We start from the raw sequence: 20,089 nt of genomic DNA, 5'->3' as shown, positions 1-20,089 counted from the left end.
TATTTCATTTTCAAGGCCCTCCAGCTCCCAAGACTCCCAGTATATACCTGGATAAAGCATATCCAAATGCAGAAAATTTGCCATCCAGCTGTGAGATAAACAGGCGCAATGAAGGAAGGAATGCATAGGCATTGCAGAAAAACAATGAATGAAATTCTGATTCTACCAAGACTGACAGGACTGAGTTAAAGCAGGATTTTTTTTTCTGTCTAGCTCTTTTCAACTGCGGTTAAGACAAGTCAGCCCTAAACTGAGCATATGGTAGACGGTATTGCTGTCTTCGAATAGAAAGCAATCTTTTTTATGCATTTGCAATCAGGAGGGATAAAGATTTGACCAATCATATTTTCTTGGCTTAGTTGATTAAATGTTGGCCTTCTGCATACTTTTCTGTCACTCCCTTCTTGATTAGAATTTTCTATTCAACTCTTCATATGCATTTTTTATGCTTCAGTATTATTATTGCATTAAATTCAAATGCAGACAGAATAATCCTTTTGAGGCAATATGGTTTAACCAAACCTCCAATAAAGGCACTCTGATGAAAGATATCCATCTTTTTCCCAGCTTGTTAATTGATTTAATGGAGCTTAAGAGAAAGCAGTCCTATGCATCTCAAGCTCCTCTTCGGATTGTCCATTATATTTGGAAGATTAGAAAAGAGAAAAAGAAAGAAAAAAGACACTACCCACTCTTTCATTCATCCAACTGCTTATCCATTTTCTAACTGTTTTTAAAAGGAATTCAGCTTTCATCTTCTTCAATGTTCTGATATATTAAATGCTGCTTAAGTTTGTTTTCCAGCTGGAAAAAGGACAAAAGGCTTTAAAATGGGAGCAGCAACACAGCCAATGTTTTAAGGATGCCTGTAAAAGAGAGATAGCCAGTCTAATTTCAAAAGCCTGAGAAGTACTGATAATTGAGATAAGTACTTAAAGTTTGGTCCATTTGACCAGTCTCTACTTCTTGAAGGTTTTACCCTTTAAACTATTCTGCTGAACAAATTTTCTCTGTGTATGCTTTTTGGAAAAAACACCCACAGTTTATTAAAGAAGGTAATGTGGAATTAGTGCTTTACCATAACAGCAGTTGCTGTAGAGATTTTTCTGTCTTATTAACTGAATAAATGAACTGCAATTTTCAAAAGTATTTAACAATCACTATTTCAGTTTTTTGCCCCTGAGTAACTAAATATCTTCATTCCCATTTGTATGTGTGTACACTGGAATGTTGAACTTGTTAATCCTATACAGTATTTAAAAAATAATATCTCAGGGTGGGGGGGTGCTAATTAAGGCTGAAATCTTTGTTTATCAGAAATTTTAAATATCGAAGTTGCCCATTAAGCCAATGAGAATACAGATTTAAACTCATGTACTTTAACACTGCAGCAGAAAATGAATACTAAGGGATATGAAGTTGAAAAACTCCTACCTGTTGGTATCCTGTTGGTATCCATATGACTATCCATACTTTGCGTTAGTGCATGGCATAAGTTAGATTTCATGTTTGCTTCACAATGAATGAAGCAACTTTCATGTTTTCCTAAACATCACTTTTAGTGATTAAGAAAGAGGAGAAATTTTTGCTAATAATCACAAAATTCTGTCCAGTTTGCTTGTTCACAGGTTAGTCTCTACTGCAGCACTGCTTCTCCATGACTTTGGAGCCTCCAGTCACCTCCTCCAGGTGGTGAACTGATTTAATGGTTCTGGAAACCATTTCCACTACTATGCCTTTGTATTAAAACTCCACTTGCCATCACCAATCAATATCCTTCGGTTTACCTTCTATGTCATCTGTGTGGCAGCTACTACTTTTTGATACTACATGCTCCAAAAAAATATAGTTGAATTGCTACTTACAGCTTTGCTCAATGAAGACTACCTCCAGTATCCACCAAAGTCAGTAAGATTTTACCTGATCACCACAAGAAAAGGGGGTTTGTTTTAGAATAGTGCTGGAAAGAGTGCTGCTGTTCTCAGGACCGTGCTTGATTCACCTGATAGCAAGGTAAAGTAATTGTGCTTGAGAGAAAGAAAAAGAGGACACAGTGGAGTTTCACAAAGGCAGCCTGAATTACATTTGTGTAAATTATTTGGTAAAATATATTGACTGGGGTGCTTTATTCTTTAAAACACACAGTTAGAATGCAGGACAGCCTGAAGAGTTTCTCTCACTTGAGAAAAGGAATGCCATGCATAGAATAACTTGTGGATGAAAGCAGGGAGGAAGAAATCTGTGTTTAAAGCTATCAGGGGTGACTGGGAGCTAAAACAAAGTTTGAAGCAAGGATTTAGGTGGTGGGAAAACATAAATATGCCTTAAAAGAAATGGAAAGCTATGGTTTGGGTACAATTTTTTTTGTGTTATTTCTGATTTACTCTTGTTTGTTCAAGATCAGAAATGGAAGCTGTGAATGCATCCATTAATGTGTGCTCTGAAACAAGCAAGTAATTCCTTCTGCCATTCCAACTATGCCTTTGTCCTCTCCTCCCTTCTTCTGTCCTCCATGTACTGCAACCCAGATGGCCAAAACTGAGCAAGAACACAGTTCCCAAGAGAAGGTTCTTTATCTACACCCTATGTGTATGGTTTAGTTGACACAGTAGCAACAACAATCAGGAAAACAGTTATTTAAAAATCAGTGGTCACTTTTTCACTGAGTTATTTTACAGCTCTTGAGCAGCTCTGGATGAGAAATACTGTTATCTTGTTAATTGCTAGGTTAACACTTACTCTTCTTCTAATGAATTAAAAGCCTATTGGTTCAAAGGCTCTCTATAAATTTATTAAGTGGCTTAAATTGTCTTACTGATTATACTGGATAAATCCCAGTTAGCTGAACTTGAAATATCCACTCTGAAATTATGTTTAGTGTTTTTAAGTACATTTCAGTTTGCATCTAATTTGATTAGTAACTACTCAATAAAGGCCTACATTATATTACGTGCAAGAAATATCAAAGTCTTAACTCTACCTAACACACAAAATTTAGACATTGTTAGACCATGTATATTCCACATTTTGAAGTGAGAAAAAGATATTTTATAATGAATGAGAATTATTTAGGTTTCTTAGGTAAATGTGTGACAGGACCCTGAATGCCTGCATGTATACGTGCTAGAATATGTACAATGCCAGCTAGAGAGGTACACAGCTATATATAACAGAAGGATATAAAAAGAAAGATAAGGAGGATGCACAATCCCTTTCTAATTCTGAAGTCGGCCTTCGTCACTGCTTTGCAATGTGAACTGGGGCAAGCTAATTGTAATACCATTTGAATTTGCCTTCTAAAGGAAACTGCCGGCAAAGATGCTGGAGTGGTATCAGGTGCAAAGGCTCAGTGATCTTATGTTGTGAGTAGCAACTTGCAATACAGGTGTAAGAAGTCCATGACCCACATTCAGGCCACTGTACCAGAGCTCAAGCATGCAGAAGTAGAAAAATACTGAAAGTGCTGATTTTAGAGCCCTGCTTTACAGTGAAACATGAGGATGATGCTCATTTGTAAGGATGAGACATAGAGAGCTGGCTCCAGAAAAGTTATCAGCAGGTCATAAAAATGGAGATGAATTTTCTGGGAATAATTTAGTAGAGTGTCAGCCAGACAGCCCTCAAGACAGAATTTGCTTGAGAGTACCACTTTGGCTAATATTGGTAGCTGCAGGGAAAAGAGATGAATAAATTGCAAGGGAGTTGTAAAGAGTGGAAAAAATTTGAGGAGGGCAAATGGTGACAGCAGAAGCAGCCTCAATAGCAGATCATGTGGAGCGAAGAGAAGGAAATCTGGCAGGAGTAGACAAGTCAATGTGTATTAGTAATAACAGCTAGAGTAAAAATAATGCATCAGACTTTAAACATCCAGTGTTTAGTGTGTAGGCAGACACACTAAATAATGGCATGGCATCTGAGTAACAGAGTCACTTTACAACTAGGAGCCAAACCACAGTCAAGACTTGACATATCAAGGATGCACCAGGACATCTTCAGCATTTTTACATTCTGAAAACTCTTACTCTATAGACAATGGAGAAGAAGCAGCTATGTAAATAATAAAAAAAAAAAAACCAGGGGAGATGCCTAGAGCCTTCTGCTCTCTACATTTACTGCTGTTACTCTGTTTTGCTCTCTGAATGCCATCACTGAGGCCGTAAATACTTGTGCTTGTGCTTCCACTACAGGATTGGACATACATTAAAAGTGAAGGGGTCGGAAGACAGCAGGGCACTCAGGATCTGCCATTAGCATCTTGCATGAACCCAGGCAGCCATGTTATGCAGTTCTTTATGTAATTTTAATATTCTCTTTCAAAACAATTTCAGTTCATCCCCTTGCTCAAAGTTTAAAATGTATTTAACCATTAGTAACATTTAATTAACTTATATGTACAATTTAATTGCTCACTTAGTGAATTAAAGATAGGCTGAGGTTTATTTCCATAAGAAATATATTCCTATAATTTATTCTTCAGAAAGTTCTTCAAATTATCTTTAGACTATATCTTAATCTCTAATTTTATTAAGAAATTTATCTATATTGATTTTATATCATAGGAGGACCCCTAACAATTGTAACAACAATTCATTTTAAGGTAATACATTATAAATATAGTCTGGTGCCATAGTAAATAAGTGCTGAGATATATGGCAGCAGCAGAAGAAGAGAGACCATATCAGAGTACCTAATGCAATATATGCACTTAGCACTTTGCAAAGGTATCAATGGGGTTCAACACAGCATTCTTCTCACACAGACATCCTGGACATGTGTTTGCATGTATGTGCCAGAGTATATGTATATAGGTGTGTATGTATATGTATGTATGCATGTATATATGTGTGTATAGCTATATATATATAGATATATATGTATAAACATGTATATACATATATACATATATATGTATGTTCTTCCACACATGTATTGGTATGTGTACTGGACATACCACTATGTCTTTAAATTAAAAAAAATCAAAGTGTAACTAATTAAGGTGTCCTATTAGAAACTATATTTCAAATTAGATTTAGTTTTCTTATTTAGAGGTTGATACAACTCACCTAAGAGTGTGTGCTTGTATAACCCAAGTTATAATCTCCAAGCAAAGAGGTGAAAGGAAAGAAGATTCTGCTCCAAGTCCCAATTATGTTCTTTGGAAATGAAATGTCCTGATGTTCTATATTCTGCAAGGACACATGATCTGTATCTATTTTCAGCGAACATCTTCTCACATGGTGGCCTAAAAATAGGCCAGCCATGAACTTTAAATAATGGCTCAGGAAGGGTATTAACCTCTTTCTCACATTCTAAGTTTGTCCCATTGCTCTAAGTATCAATATTATGAAGAACGTATCTGGTGTTAGAGAATGACAAAGCAAGCTACATACACTCCATTTCTGCTCCTCTACAGATGCCTTTGCCTCTTAATTCCCTTCAAGGTCTGTTATATAAATTAAGCTGTCCACACACAATACTGACAGCATTTCTCTTCCTCTACATAGTGAACCTGTTTTCTGCCTGGTGTTAAAAAGCATGAACTATTTCATTTCCAACCCTGCAGGGTGGAAGACTTTCTAGTCTTAGTGAAAACTTGCATTTTCATAAACACACAAGTGTTTATTCAATGTGTGGCAATGATTGGTACATTGAGTTTCTGGATTTTTGTTTTGGGGATTGTGGATATCTGTATTACCTGCATTTCCCAAATACTCTCTTACAACTCCCATAGCATAATGCAAATTTTTCAAATGTTTCTCAATAATTCTGCTCTTTTCTTACTTTTTTAACAGACACAAATACATTGTTGCTTTCTGATTTTCAACTTAGAAAAAATTCTCACTATGAAGTAAACTTCATTTTTTAATACATGTAAGGGATATTAATGACATTACAAAAATAATACTTTCAGTTGCACAGTGATCTAATGACAGCCATACAGGCTAAAGTGAAAACTGCTAATTACAAAGAATGTGGCTTTTCTTTAAATTGATACCACACAGGTGTTTATTTTATCTACAGAATATTTCAGTAGTGTAGCAATCATCCCATCGCTTCAGTGAGTGCACAAACATGCAATGATCACTTCACAAATTTGCAACTGTTCATGTTTTAGGGTACCTCATTTGTATCCTTTCAACCAAGCATGGATTTTTTTTTTTGCTTTTCACAAGTGAGGGAAAGGAAAAATTGATTTATTGAGAAGAAAATTAACATAGACTCCACAGAACAAGCTAGGAGATGAAAATCCTTTTCAAGGAATTCCTTGCCTGTCAGTGCTCTACTACTACAAAGGCTGTCTTAGGATCCAGTGCCACTACTGTGCCAGCACTGTGAAAAGGTATTGTGAAAGAGGCGGTGGGGACAGATAAAAATATTGCCTTGAACTCAGACCAGGAGCTACCAGGAAGTCTGTACCTGTACTCACAGTGTCAGACACCACATTTTGCTCCAGCATTTAATTTCACTCATCTCTGAGATTCTCATTAATCACTACAAGTATCATATATTAAGTTCTTTCAGTGTCAGACAGTATCTTTAAATGAAACAAGTGTAATTCAACACCTTGTGCATCCATACCTATGCTATATTTAATTATCTGTCTATTTATAATAATTGCAAAAATTTTAATTCAATTTTCATTTCTATTTAATCCCTCACATAGAAATTATCTATCAAAAGAGATTAGATTTTCAAAAGATTATTCTGGAGCTGTAAAGGAGACTCCAGATTTTCATCATGTACCAAAAACAATTCAGTGTTTCAACTTTTACTGCAGTAAAATTTCTGGAGAAAAGATTTTAAGCATTTGCTTATTGCATCTTCTAGAGAACAGTTACAATACAAAAGTATAGATTAGGCAGAGTTTTGTGCAGGTTTCAAAGTAATGTACAACTTTTTTTGCTCAAGTAGCACTAGGATGGAAGTAAAACAAGGATTTAGGATTGCCTTGAGGTGAAAAATTTAACTTGGATTACCTCCCACAGCTTTAACTAGGTTAACCTTCCTAAATCATTGGTGCATCAACAGGAAATTACATTCATAAATGTACCTTCAAAACAGATCTGGTGCTCTGTTGTTTTTTGCTCTCCTTGTCTTTGCCTTTGAGATCACATGCTTTTAAAAGGCAACTACAGATTTATGCATGGGAAGTGCTGTGTACCCTTCTGTATGCTGTTACTACCATAATGTGCAACTGAGTGCATAAAAATAGGCACATGCATTTGCTTCTGCATCAAACAGTTCATGGCATATTTATTTCCTCTTGCTGGAGGTGAGTCACAACTCTGATCTTTGTGACGACTTTCATGGACAGTGGCACATTAAAAGTGTGCCCCCTCAACACCGAACCTTTGGTATTTAATGCCCCTCACAGCATTTTTTCTGGTTCCAAACAGATTTGCTTCAAAAGCCTTTAGCCTGCTTTCTGAATTTAAATTCCACAATGAAAACTCAAGGAAAAGATGTTCACTTTCAACCACCGCCATTAATGAAATTTACAGGAAAGGCATGGATGTGGGCATGTCTGTACTGTGCATCTCTGTCTTGTTCAAAATATGTTTTCTACTGGAGTCCTGGCTGCATCCTGCCCTCTGCTTTCCCCTTTCACCTTCCCATGCTTTCATTATGGAATGCCGTGACTTTGTTTTGCAGAAGTCAATGAAGAAGAAATGGAGAACCCTGGAGTACCAGGGTGCCAGGTCCTAATCTTGAATTAAGAGAAACAATGTCGTTTCCAGCTCTGCATCAAGAATTTTAATTTACTTATTTTTCATTTATCTTCAGTTATTCTCTAAAGAGTTCAGAGGAACATATTTTAAATTCTGCTGTTTTACTGTAATGAATTAGTAGACACAATTCAGGGATTAGGGACAATGATCATTTGGTTTTAGCTAAATCAACCAGAATTTCTTCACGTCCTACCAAAAAGGACACCTGTCAAGCCAAAGCAAGCTTAGCATTAAAAGAATATATTTACAAAAGAAGAACTAACTCAGGAGTTATCTGAAGTATGTTATTATTACTATTTTGAACCTCCTAAAAATCAGCAATGCTATCTCTAATTGCAATAGCCTATTCAGATCTGATAGAAATGAACATGTTGTGGTACCAATTTATGGCAATGTCTCTTGGCTTTCACCAGAAACTACAAGAAGATTTAAAAAAAAAGTGCTTGACTCTTTGCATCCACTGCCCCAAGCACCACCTTGGTATCAAGCAGCTGAGCAATTCTTTGGTCTATTAAAAACTGAGACATGACAGACACTTGGAAGCATGGTCTTGGGCAGAACAAGGCAGTGGGTGAATTTAGTCTCAGCAGGACAACTGCTATTCTCTCACTGCACTGGACCTGGTGCCCACAAAAACCTTTCTGATTCTGCTCTTCAGATGCCTGAACAGCACAGGAGCACACACAGACTGGATTTACTTTTCTGCAACAGGATTTTACCTCTCTCACAGCATCCAGTTTGCATTAAATAGTTTGGAACTTTTATGAAACAGCTTGCCTCACTTTATATGAAAGACAACTGCTGCACTAAGAATCAGGCCTTTATTTGGATTAGTGTATTTGCAGAACTCATGAAAGAACTGTCATGTCTGAAATATTTATTAAACAATTACAACAAAGGAGTCTTGTAGGTGCAGTAGCATGACTATTCAAAATCATAACTACTGAGAAGTACTGGTGTATTATTATCTGTGCTATCGGAAGCAATTACATCTGGGACTTGTCAAAGCATGTCTCAGCTCAGGATGGATTTGCTAATAAAGCATGTCAAACACCAATAGGACCATGATCAAAGTTTCCTGAACATGGGGAACAGCAGTGGAAGTGGCTGACAATTTCACTGCAGCATGTACACCGTGAATGTGCACACATCAAAGGGCAAACACTCCCCAGAGCTCAACAAATCAAACCACATTGTCTTAGGTCTCTGGAAAACAGCTTTGAGTGTGCACACCGTTTGTTACTATGTCACACCTGTGGAGGAAAATCATCTTAAAACACAATAATCCAATCACCACCTGGTGATTGTCTGCCCATTTCCGCATTAAAATGGCCATTTGCTACTATTTCCAGTTTTTAAAACTTCAGTATAGTTCCTTCTAAGAACTTTTCTTTCAGCCTTGTATACTTGGACTGCAATTTAGACATAATTTACACAGATATTTGAAAACCACCAATTTTCTTTTTCAGCATTAGCCAAATAAATCATGCTGTGGTATATCAGCATGTATTCTGCAAGACTGACATGCTGCATAATTCATTCATGATTCAGTACTCCAGAATATGGACTACAGTTATACTTTATCTGCACCTCTGAGAAAAACAAACAAACAACCCACCCCCCCCCCCCCCACCTTTAATTCACTAATTAAAGATAAGGAGATATTTAGGTGACTTCCAATGGGACTACCTCTATAATAAGGATACATTTTTTTAGTTCCTCTCTTTAAGCTTCGTACAAAGGATCATTGCATTTTAAAATGCAGAAAAATACAGTGGATTGCAGTGAACTAGTCAACTGTTTTTATGAGATAAATTTATGGACATAAGTTGTAATGGAATCAAAATCTCCAAATTCAAACATTTCTATGATACTTTTTTTGTTTTAATTAAAAAAAAAAGCTACCATTATTTTAATATTTGAAAGTTCAATCACAGCCCATTTTGGCCTTATATTATTACTATGGAGATGCTTCATCTTTTGTGCACAGGACTATAGTATAGTCTAAATAAGAATACATTGCTTAGTGATTTCGAAAGATAATTACTAAATAAAAAGAAAGATATTAAAAAAGAGATAAATTTTAATAGGGAAAAGGAGAAGGACAACAATTAAGAAAGAACAATTAAGAAAGGTTACCAAATTGCTAATTTTAAAACTGACTTTAAACACACAAAATATTTCTCTACAAAAACACCTAATTTGTTTACAAGTACCAAACCATTTGGTTTGGGTCCAATTTTCACTCAGATACAATATAAATTATAAATCCAGTAATGGAAGCTTTTCTTCACTTTCTTGTGAGAGTACATTTCTTACAAGAACTGTCACAAAATGCCACTCCTAATGCAGCACTAAGAGGTTTCTCGGAACCCTACACCTGATTCATTAGGCTGTCATAGGTACCACAATGTACCTACATTCACTATCCCCACAGGAACAACAAAGGTCAAGGACTTCACAAAGGTCTGCTCAGTTCCAGAAACAGCACCATGTAAAGGTAGAGCAGCTTGTTAAAAAGAAACTACAAGAAGCTTGTTATGGTCTGGTTGGAAGTTACTGGTGGGGAGCAATATTAAGTGATACACCTAAATAAATGCATGAAATAATGTATTTGTTACCACTTAGAGTTAGTTTTTACCATTACAATTTAAAAGAAAAAATAAACTCAATGTTTGGCAGTGATTAAGAAGCAAATCAATGTTAGGAATTACTTGCATTATTATAGCATCAGTATTCTTGCTGCAGAACTGATGCTTTCACATCTAAAAGACTATAGTAGACCCAGGGAAAAATAATGAAAATGGCAAGAAGAATGATCTAGCTTCCATGCAAGAAAGAATTTACATTTAAAAAATACAGTTTAAGTATGTTATCCCAAAACTATAAAATCATAACTGGCATGCAAAGAGTCAGTAAAAATTGACTGTATTATATCATTTTCGCTACAAGAATTAATGGCCATCTAAACAAAAAAAAAAAATTTGGAGCCATTTTCAATTCCAAAAGAAGGTGGTGATTTCTTATGCAGGAGGGGTCAGGTCTGTGCTCTTTGACAAAGGATGGTGTAGCTGCAGAGAGTACTTAGAATAAAGAATGCAAATAAGTAATTGGAAGAGATGTGTATTAAGGATTACCCAGTACTGAACCTGAAAGTACTGAAACTCTCCACCTGAAAATACAGAGAATCTAGGAGAGTCACTAAGGGACACATCACACTTTCCCTGTTCTTATTCTTTCATGGGCATGCACCCACAGCCACTGCTGGCAAGACTGATGGCTTAAACAAAGGCCAGAGCTGAGTAACTTTGACTTATACTCAGTTACAAGATGGAACTAGCAATGTATATGTATTTCAACTTTTATAACTCAGGTGTTCTTTTGGAATATATTTCTCTTAGGAGCATTTGGGTTTTTTAGCTTCTTATCTGTAGAGTCTCCATTTCATGTAATGAAAATTACAAAGAACACTTTGGGATTAAGGTCTCCTGAGGCCAAAGGATATTCAAGCCTTGTAGAAGGTAAGAATTACAAGTTTAAAAAATGTGAAGTTTGATAACTCAGCCTGCTGAAGAGCTAGAGATGATATTTATATAAGGACAACAAGCTAATTGTTTCTACTTACTGACTCAAGAAATGAGGGAGAGAGACAGTTAACTGCAATTGCTATTAAAGACAGAATTTATTTCACATGTCAATTGCTGTTAGAAAATGCAGTCTTTTTTCTAAGCTAGTCGGCTATGTTTTCTTTACTGTGAGAGCATGTGTGTGTGGGTGGTGTGTGCAGACAGAGCCTGATTATTATCTTAGACTTGTTGCAGAACTTTTATGGAGCGACAGATAGGTTGGATGAATCCAACACTGCATGGCATCGAAGAAGAAATTTAAAATCAGTCATCTCTACCAAAATTGTAACTTCCAGGAGTCTCTTGATTATCCTGTTCTTGAGAAGAGTGGACACTTATTATCAGATAAGTCTGTCCGTGGAAATGGGGATATGCTTTCAGTTTAAGTGAAATTTCTGAATTTAACAAAAAGAAACCCTTATCGTTTACTTTTGTCAGAGAGCATGTATCCTTACAAGCAGATATGCACATAGCATATTGCAATTTATGGTTAATTCAGTTTGATTGTGCAGAGCTGAGAGTATCTAATTAATTACATTACTGGTGGACTAATACACCCAAATTGTGCAATTAACTAAACAGGGGAGAATATAGAGCTTTTCAGTCTCATAAATGTAGTCTTACTTCCCAGCCATTGAATGCAAACTCCTTGATAATACTAGATTATCCTTGAAGGATACAGGTCAGGAACCAGATGCTTTACTCAGCTTTGAAGTACTTACACAGAGCCTTGTACAGTTTAAAAAGGTTCAGGATTCCTTTTCCCCATTTTTTTAATGAAGCTTTGTTAATTGCCCACAATACACATGACTCTATTTCTATTATCCAACCAAGCTAGGCACTCACACACATGCATCAAATCTTTTCTCAGATTTTCATTATTTTAATCATCCAATCCACCATGCATATTGCTCCATGCATATTGTTCACAAGCTCATTAAAATGAACATTCATCCTCTTTTACAAAGTCTTAACCTCTGCTGTCAAGGCAGATGACTGTCCTGCTCACCTTGAGTCCTGTGTGCTGTTTTGGGTGCCAGAGTAAAAAAGACATTGAACTATTAGAGGAGGGTAACAAGGATGGTGAAGGGCCTTGAGGGGAAGCTGAACAGGAGCAGCTGAAGTCACCTGGTCTGTTCAGCCTGGGGGAGACTGAGGGGAGACCCCACTGCAGTTACAACCTCCTTGAGAGGGGAAAAGAAGGGGCAGGCCCTGATCTCTGCTCTGAGTGCCCAGTGACAGGACCCAAGGGAATGGCCTGGCCAGGGGTGGGTTAGAAAAAGGTTGGCTATTAAAAAAGATTTTTTTACCCAGAGGGTGTTTGGGCACTGGAACAGCTTCCCAGGGCAGTGGTCACAGCACCGGCCTGACAGAGCTCAAGAAGTGTTTGGACAAAGCTCTCAGGCACAGGGTGTGACTCCTGGGGATGGTGCTGTGCAGGGCCAGGGGTTGGATTCCATGACCCTGATGAGTCCCTTCCAACTCAGCATATTCTATGATTATATGATTCTATGATTCTATAAGCACATACAGCTTTATTACTAGCATTGATCATGTAAGAATTATTTTTACACTAGATTTTTGCAGCTAATTCTATGTACTTTAGCTATTTTTAATGGTTGAATGATCATATTTATATCATGCATAATTACTTTCTTGCTAAAAAAAACCCCAAAATTTTAAAACGTGGACCAAAAAGAAGGTCATCACTCTTAAAGAAAGCATAGCTGTGGAAAATTTCAGCCCATACAGTAAATTTGAATGGCTGAGAACAAGAATTAGTGAAAACCCTGCAATTTTTTCATAACATTTCACGATGCTATAATTACTCAGCAGTTAGTATAGTTTCTTTTGTTCTGCTTACTCCAAGTGAGGAAATAATGGTTTCAGATTAATATCTTCATCAGAAGCTACTTTCATCAAGCTAAGTATGTCCTATAGAGACTCTGAATGTTTCCTCTCAATTCCAAGTACAGTCAAATGTAGGATTAATTACAAATTTAAGAAATGCACTAAATATTTAGTTTTCAGTGATGCAGCCAGGGTATTTTTGCTAATACCTATTATGGCCTTGTGCAGCTAATGGCATGTAACATGGTAAAGCCCATCCAATATATGAACAACTGTGTTCCACCTTTAAAAGCCTCCAATTTATTATCCATTATTTGCATCAAAAAGACACCACCTGCACTACTAAGCTGCACGTACTGAAGTGGTAGCTAAAACAGAATTTGAAACTATTAACTAAGCAAAATACCTAAGTGATGTTTTCAAGCCACAGTTGATAAGCTGCCTTGAAAATTTGGACAGATTCATTGAGAAACCTGTTCTGGCACTGCCAGTGGCCAGTTATTATTTTTTCTCTTTCTTTTTTTTGACCTTTCTCTGGAACTCTACTGTGTTGTCAGTAGGGCAATGTGCAACCTGATTGTACCTAATTTTTTTGTTATATAATAGAGAGGACAAAGAAGACCTGCTAAGTACAGCATAACCACAGCAAAATCAGAAGCCACTCCTTCCATGAAATTCTATTATTCTTTCATGTTTTTAGGGGCTCATTAATTTTTGAAATTTTACATGCTTGATTTCTCACCAGAAGTGCTTTTTGTTTTTTATGGTTGACCAAATTTGCCTTTCTGCTTCTAAGCTGTTAGAGAAAAAGGAGGGGAAGGGGACAGGGCTAGGGGAGGGAGAGTGGAAGGAAGGAAACAAAAAGGGAGGCAGGAAAAGCTGAAAACACAAGTAATTAGGGTGCCACAATTGCAAATTGCTGATAGTAAAATAGTATTTTGCAATGGAAGGGTATCAGGCTTTACTTTTGGATAAATGCTTTTCTTAGAAGTGGAAACAGATGAAACTGTTTCTGCTGTCAGTGTCTGTACATACTTCTGTTCTCTTAACAAAACACAAGCTCCATACTGGCCAAGATTCATGTTTTTACTCTCACTGTAGTCTAGGGATGGTTCCCACACTTCTCCTGTCCCACAAGGTAGATTCCTGCAGTACATTCTCCTCTTGGCATTTCAAAAGCTACTGAGGGGAGGCACAGTGTAAACAGGCCTCCCTGCAGAAGCCAGGGCCCTCTACCTGCACTCCAAAACACTAATTCAAAATATAAAGGAAGGCCTCAGTCTACACCTGTGTGAGGGAATTAAGTAGGTCAAGGATCTGGAACTTAGTCATGGGTTATTAAATTGTTAGAACAACCATGGTTGGCCTGATTTTGACTTTAAGCATCTAGCAAAGACCAGCAATTTTGGGCAGCACTCACCATTACCACTTGGCAGTTTGTAGGAGGGAGGTTACTATGAGACTTTTACAACAGAGGTGTGGATAAACTGACTTGGCAAGGCTTTGTTTCTTTATGACTATTTTAAATATGGAACTTGATTGAATTTGGCAATGGATTGTACGGCATTCTCCCCTTCCAACAAAGTGCAGAATTCAGTAGTACAGAAAATCCACCACAGACAAAGATTCTCTCTTTATCCCTCAAAACTTGAAAAAAACCCTGACCAACCTTCATCTATCTATCTTTCTAAAAGTACAGATGTCATGCTGTGCTCTGTTGGATGTTATATATATATAATATACACAGCCATATATACACACACGTATGGACACATAATCAGCACCACTCCTCCAAAAGCAGAGGATATTAGAAGCACTGAAAATTTCACAAGTTTCACATACTAGACTGTTCCACCCTTAATTTTCTTGTTTCTTTTTCTCTTTCGCTCTCTTTTTCTTTTTACGCTCTCTTCCCTCTGAGATTTTCAACTTCTTCTTTTCTGGGTTTTTTTCCTCTTCTTTCAGTAGAGGATATCAGCCAACATCCTCGACCAGGTCAGGCATGAGCACAAGCCAACAGAAGACCATCTGATTTCTATTCCCATTAAGGAGCTACTTCTGCTACTGCAAGATCCCACACCAGCAGAGAAAATTCCAACTGCTTCCACACATCACACCACTTAACATAGCAAAGCATAACCCCTAAAAAAGAGATTTTTTAATGGCTTTGATATGTAATATTCCAGCTTCCTCATCTCAAGTAAAGACCACCTTTACCAACAATGCTACTTTAGAAAATGAAAAAAAGCAACCCTCCCTTTGTGGTGACTCTCAGTGGTTTTACCTGTATAGATGTATGGCTAACAAGTAGGGAGAGTAGAAAAAGAATTTCACCCAGGATCATTTTATTCCAGCTGATCTCTGTTTTAAAAAGTGGCAGAAAAACGTGAATTTCAGTCAACAATAAGGGTGTGGTTTTACTCTTTGGCAGATTTTATCCTTTGACATCCTCATGTGGCAGTGATTGACTGGCTGGTCCTGAATATAGTGTAGATCTTCTTATTTCTTTGTGTCAACCTAGTATAAATTTAATTATCCTGGTCATCCATTGACTATGGTAAAGAAGCTGAAATGCTATAGAAGGTAAAGAGCATTTCAACACAGAAACAGCAAAGACAAGAAGTTTTTTCCTAGCATGAAGAGCTATTCAAATACTTTAATCTTACCTCCCTTAGAGGATCATTGAGCTCATTCAAAATATTTTCTTCATCAAAGATCTTGCCTTGGTAGCGATGCTCATAGTAATCATGGATCTTCTGGCGCATTTCAGCAGGTAACTTGTGGAATGACATGTACTGTTCCACTTGCTTGTACTGTCAGGATAAAAAAAGGAAGGTGAATTAGAAAAAAGCCTCAAATTCTTGCTATCTAAAAGCACCTACAAAATACAAATTCATTCATGTGTCCACTTAAGCTCTACATATTTTTTAAAGGTAACATTTTTTTCATATATCAGAAAACTCTCACACAAATATTAATTTGTGACAGCATATTTACATGACAGCATATTTACAAATTACAGAAACTACCTTTGGCAGCAATGCTAATATCCATATGAATATATAAGTTTTAGAAGCCAAAGCCTCATACTTCTCATATGTTTCCTAAATTCCCAGCTGTACAGGAGTTGCAAAAATACACCAACACAATTTTTAGCTCGTGCTGTAGACAGGAAAGCTGTACACAGTGTTTAGCCTGTAGCACTGCATTCGGGGAGAGCTGAAGTAGTGAAATTTTAGAAGCTGGCTGTGCTGTATTGCTAAGCAACATATTAATGTTGTGTATGCTTATGAAGTTAAAACCTGTGGAGATAACAAAATAGAAAATATTCCTCAGAAGGGATGAAGAGAAGAAAAAGGTAAACTAGAAAAATATGTGTGGGATCAGGAAACAGAAAATGAGGGAAGAAAAAGATACCAGGATCCAGGAGACCAAGAAGAGCTCACTTCATTTACCCTGTACATTTGGTTTCTTAGTTTTTACTAGTCCTTTGTCCTATATTCTGGGAATTTACCTTTTTTTTTGGGTTTGTTTTTTTTTTTTAATAGCATAATTTTCAGAAGATGAAGTCCCAAATCAACATACTCATAGTTGCAGTGTGCTAAACTACATAATAATCCAAGACCCACAAAAAGGACAAGTTGTCTAAAGTGCAAATGGACCAACCCACCAGAACAAGATTTTTGCTCCTCAGAGCCCCCATCCTGGTTTCTGAAAGGATAAGGCACTGAGGCAGAGAAGGATAAATCCCTTCTCAGGCTGAAAGGTGAGTTAAAACTTGGCAGAAACTTGATTCACAGATGTAAACCGTCTTAATTTATTTTTATTAGTTATTTCATGCTTAATTAGGGAATCTAAACTGTTTCCAATGAAAAAACCAATGAAGTCCTAATTAGGATTGGCATCCCTGTAGAACAATTAAGCAAATGTATAATGTACATGCCCTCTTTTGTGAACTGCAGCATCTATCCTTTAACTTACATAATTGAAGACTGCTCTATCTTCTGGAATTGAAATTAGCTTTTGCTTTGCAAAGTGACGAAAGATTAGATGAGGCCATGTGTACAACATACATTCCAAAAATACAAGAAAATTAATTTTGCATGGGATTATTTAACAATGAATATGTTAGGGTGATTTAACCCCTGCACAGGAATTTTGCCCCTCTGCAGTAACAATTCTTCACCCACATATTTTAGATGTGTGATTTAAATTTGCATGCTTGACATTGGTTTCTGATCTGATATGAAGAAATTTATCCATACATTGTGGGTTAGCATCAGACATCATCACTACGGCCCCCAGGATAGAGGCTGCTCCCCCACACAATCTGATTCACACACAAATGTGCTTAAGTAACACTAATAACTAACAATCCTTGCTAATAAAAGAAATACATTTAGTCTGATGTATATTGCAAGCAAGCTGCGGAAGATTTTTATGCCAGAATGACCTTGAAATAGAGAAAATCCGAGCTTCAAGGAAATTGCTTGGGCAGCAATTTCCACTGCTGCCTTTCATTAGTGCTGTTATTTGAATGGGGGCTTTCTCCTGCACTAGCAAGCTATTTTCTTTAAAAAGATTTATGCTTTCACATGAGACTTTTAGGGAAAAAGAAAAAATAAAACTAGTAGGAAAGTACTGCTTATCACTGGCATGTCTCAAAGTGTTTTCAAATTAGTAATATGTAGAATAATAGGCACAGATGAACATTAGCATCCTTTTCTTTAAAAATCAATGAAGAAGTGAAAAGCCTTCCCCAATTCCCAGAAGTTTTTAACCATCAAATATAATACCAAGGTCCCTTCTCATATCTAAATATCTGAGCCTGTGAGTAGGTAGTATACTATCACTAGCTCTTTAATCAGTATTTTCCTAATGTTTCTCAGTGTGTGATTTTGGCTCATTTTCTATATCATTCACTGTTCTACTACTCCCTTATTGATGTTGTGTTCACACCTAGTGTTACCATAAAACTTTTAACTTGCCCTCTTGTTCAGGAACTGGCATCTCTCATTAACTCAGAACAAGAAATAATTACTTTTTCAATTCCTCAGAAAAGCAAGTTCATATTGTCAGCCTGCTACATGTTACTGGCAATACTGTGGGTATTCCAGATTAGTTGCCACTGTGATGTGCCACATGACAATTGCAAAAAAAAAAGTGCTGAAATGAAGACACAAAGAGAGCAAGATTAATATGGTCTTGGTAATTTTATGTAGTAAACCAGGAATTTGTCTAAATTAATACTGGAGAGTATTTTCTTTGTAGATACAGATATCAAATATCAATATCAGACCATAGATATCAATAGTGGTTAGAAATAATGATATTTTTCACTTTAATGCAATTATATTGGGTTTTATTCCTGGGAGTGTTTTATGCATTACAAAAATGCAAATAGCTTTAAAAGAACTGAAATATTTTCTGGAAAACATAAAAGATGTAAAAAAGATTTTAAAATTTTCATTAGTGTTTTGAAACCCTTAAAAATATGATAATTCAGTAGCTTTTTGATTTTTCTAAGTATAATTTTAGATCTGAAGTGGACAAAACTGTTAGTAAAGTTAAATTTTGTTTTAAAATGATATTTTAATAATATTTAAAATGGCTGTAACCTATCCACATTTGAAACTACATTTTCATATGTGAGAAAAACAATTTCTTTCTAATGACTCTTCTCATTACACTGCATCTTCTATCTTTTCCCCTCTAGACTTAAAATTTTGATTTGCTTGCTCTTTTGTTTTGGGGTGGGATTTTTGCTACTTTTTTGGGGGTTTTTTCCCCTTGTTTGCTTTAGTTTATTCAGAAAATAGATGTCTTAATCCCACATTTATAAGAACATCTCTGGTGTTTATTACATTTGTGTAAAAAAACTTTCAGAGCCACAGTAAGCCCCCTCAAGATTGACTTCCATTTTTTTTTTCTCTTTTATTTCTGGCTTTTTGTATGTCATATGAGAAGCACCAGACTACATTCAAACACAAAAGACTGCTAACTCCCTGCTTTTTAATTTCTAATTACCTTTCCATCCTTGCTCCTGCATGTAGCACTTGATTTTCCAGGAAGAACTATTTAGTAAGGACGTGTGCACATCTAAAGGGATGCGCCATAACTGTTACAAATATGTATTCCTGGTCTTTTCAATGCTATTGAATGGAGTAAGTACTGTGTTGCTGCCCACTCTACAACTATATATTTTTTAAAATGAATATTGAGTTGTTTCTCCTAAAATGGCTATGTATATTAATGAGATTTATATATTGCACTGCCATAATTTCAGTAATTTATACATGTTTGATATTCATCACTGAAATGAAAATGCCCATACATGCTACAAAATTGCTGAAATAGGTAACAGCTAAGTGGATTTCAAAGTTTCAAAGTAACATTCCACATATTTTAATGCAAACCACCAACCAGTAGTATCTGAATCTTCCTGTTTCAGATATAATTTTATTCATGGGATCTCTGTATGTAGCAAAATTCTGCTACTGGACTCCTCCAGCAAAAGGTGAAGAGTATGACATCAGTTATATAGGGCCCGTAATAGAATGGGTTAAATACAGTTGTCTTTAAAAAATAGATATGGAAAAATGCAAAGGAGAAGAATGACATACTGTGCATAGCAATTTGCAACTGAGGCAGGGAAAATATTTTAACATTAATATAGTGTTAAATCGCAATACAAAAAAAATCCCAGTGAAACCAGTAGAACAGAAACCTGAATGTTGATCTTTCATAATATATTTTAGCATATATGTTGAGCCTACCAGATCCTTTCTTCACAAAGTTTTGTAACTAACTAGTTGACGTTTTTAGCTGAAAAATTTCTTAGAGTCCTAATAATCTTTACAGCTCAGCATTCTGTCCTTGATA

General features: G+C 36.3%; 1 protein-coding gene across 1 annotated transcript in view; it reads right to left on the bottom strand.

The window, feature by feature from the left end:
* HCN1 (hyperpolarization activated cyclic nucleotide gated potassium channel 1) overlaps nt 1-20,089 on the bottom strand; it is a 194,415-nt gene that overhangs the window by 28,321 nt on the left and 146,005 nt on the right. Inside the window, exon 5 of the mRNA XM_054286876.1 lies at nt 15,874-16,020. Coding sequence (XP_054142851.1) covers nt 15,874-16,020 — 147 coding nt within the window. The remainder of the gene's footprint in view (nt 1-15,873; nt 16,021-20,089) is intronic.

This window comes from Melozone crissalis, unplaced genomic scaffold, assembly GCF_028551555.1.
Source record: "Melozone crissalis strain CALT ecotype California unplaced genomic scaffold, PUWL_Pcris_2 ptg000005l_1, whole genome shotgun sequence".
Taxonomy (NCBI): domain Eukaryota; kingdom Metazoa; phylum Chordata; class Aves; order Passeriformes; family Passerellidae; genus Melozone; species Melozone crissalis.
This window is presented reverse-complemented; position numbering and strand designations above follow the sequence as displayed.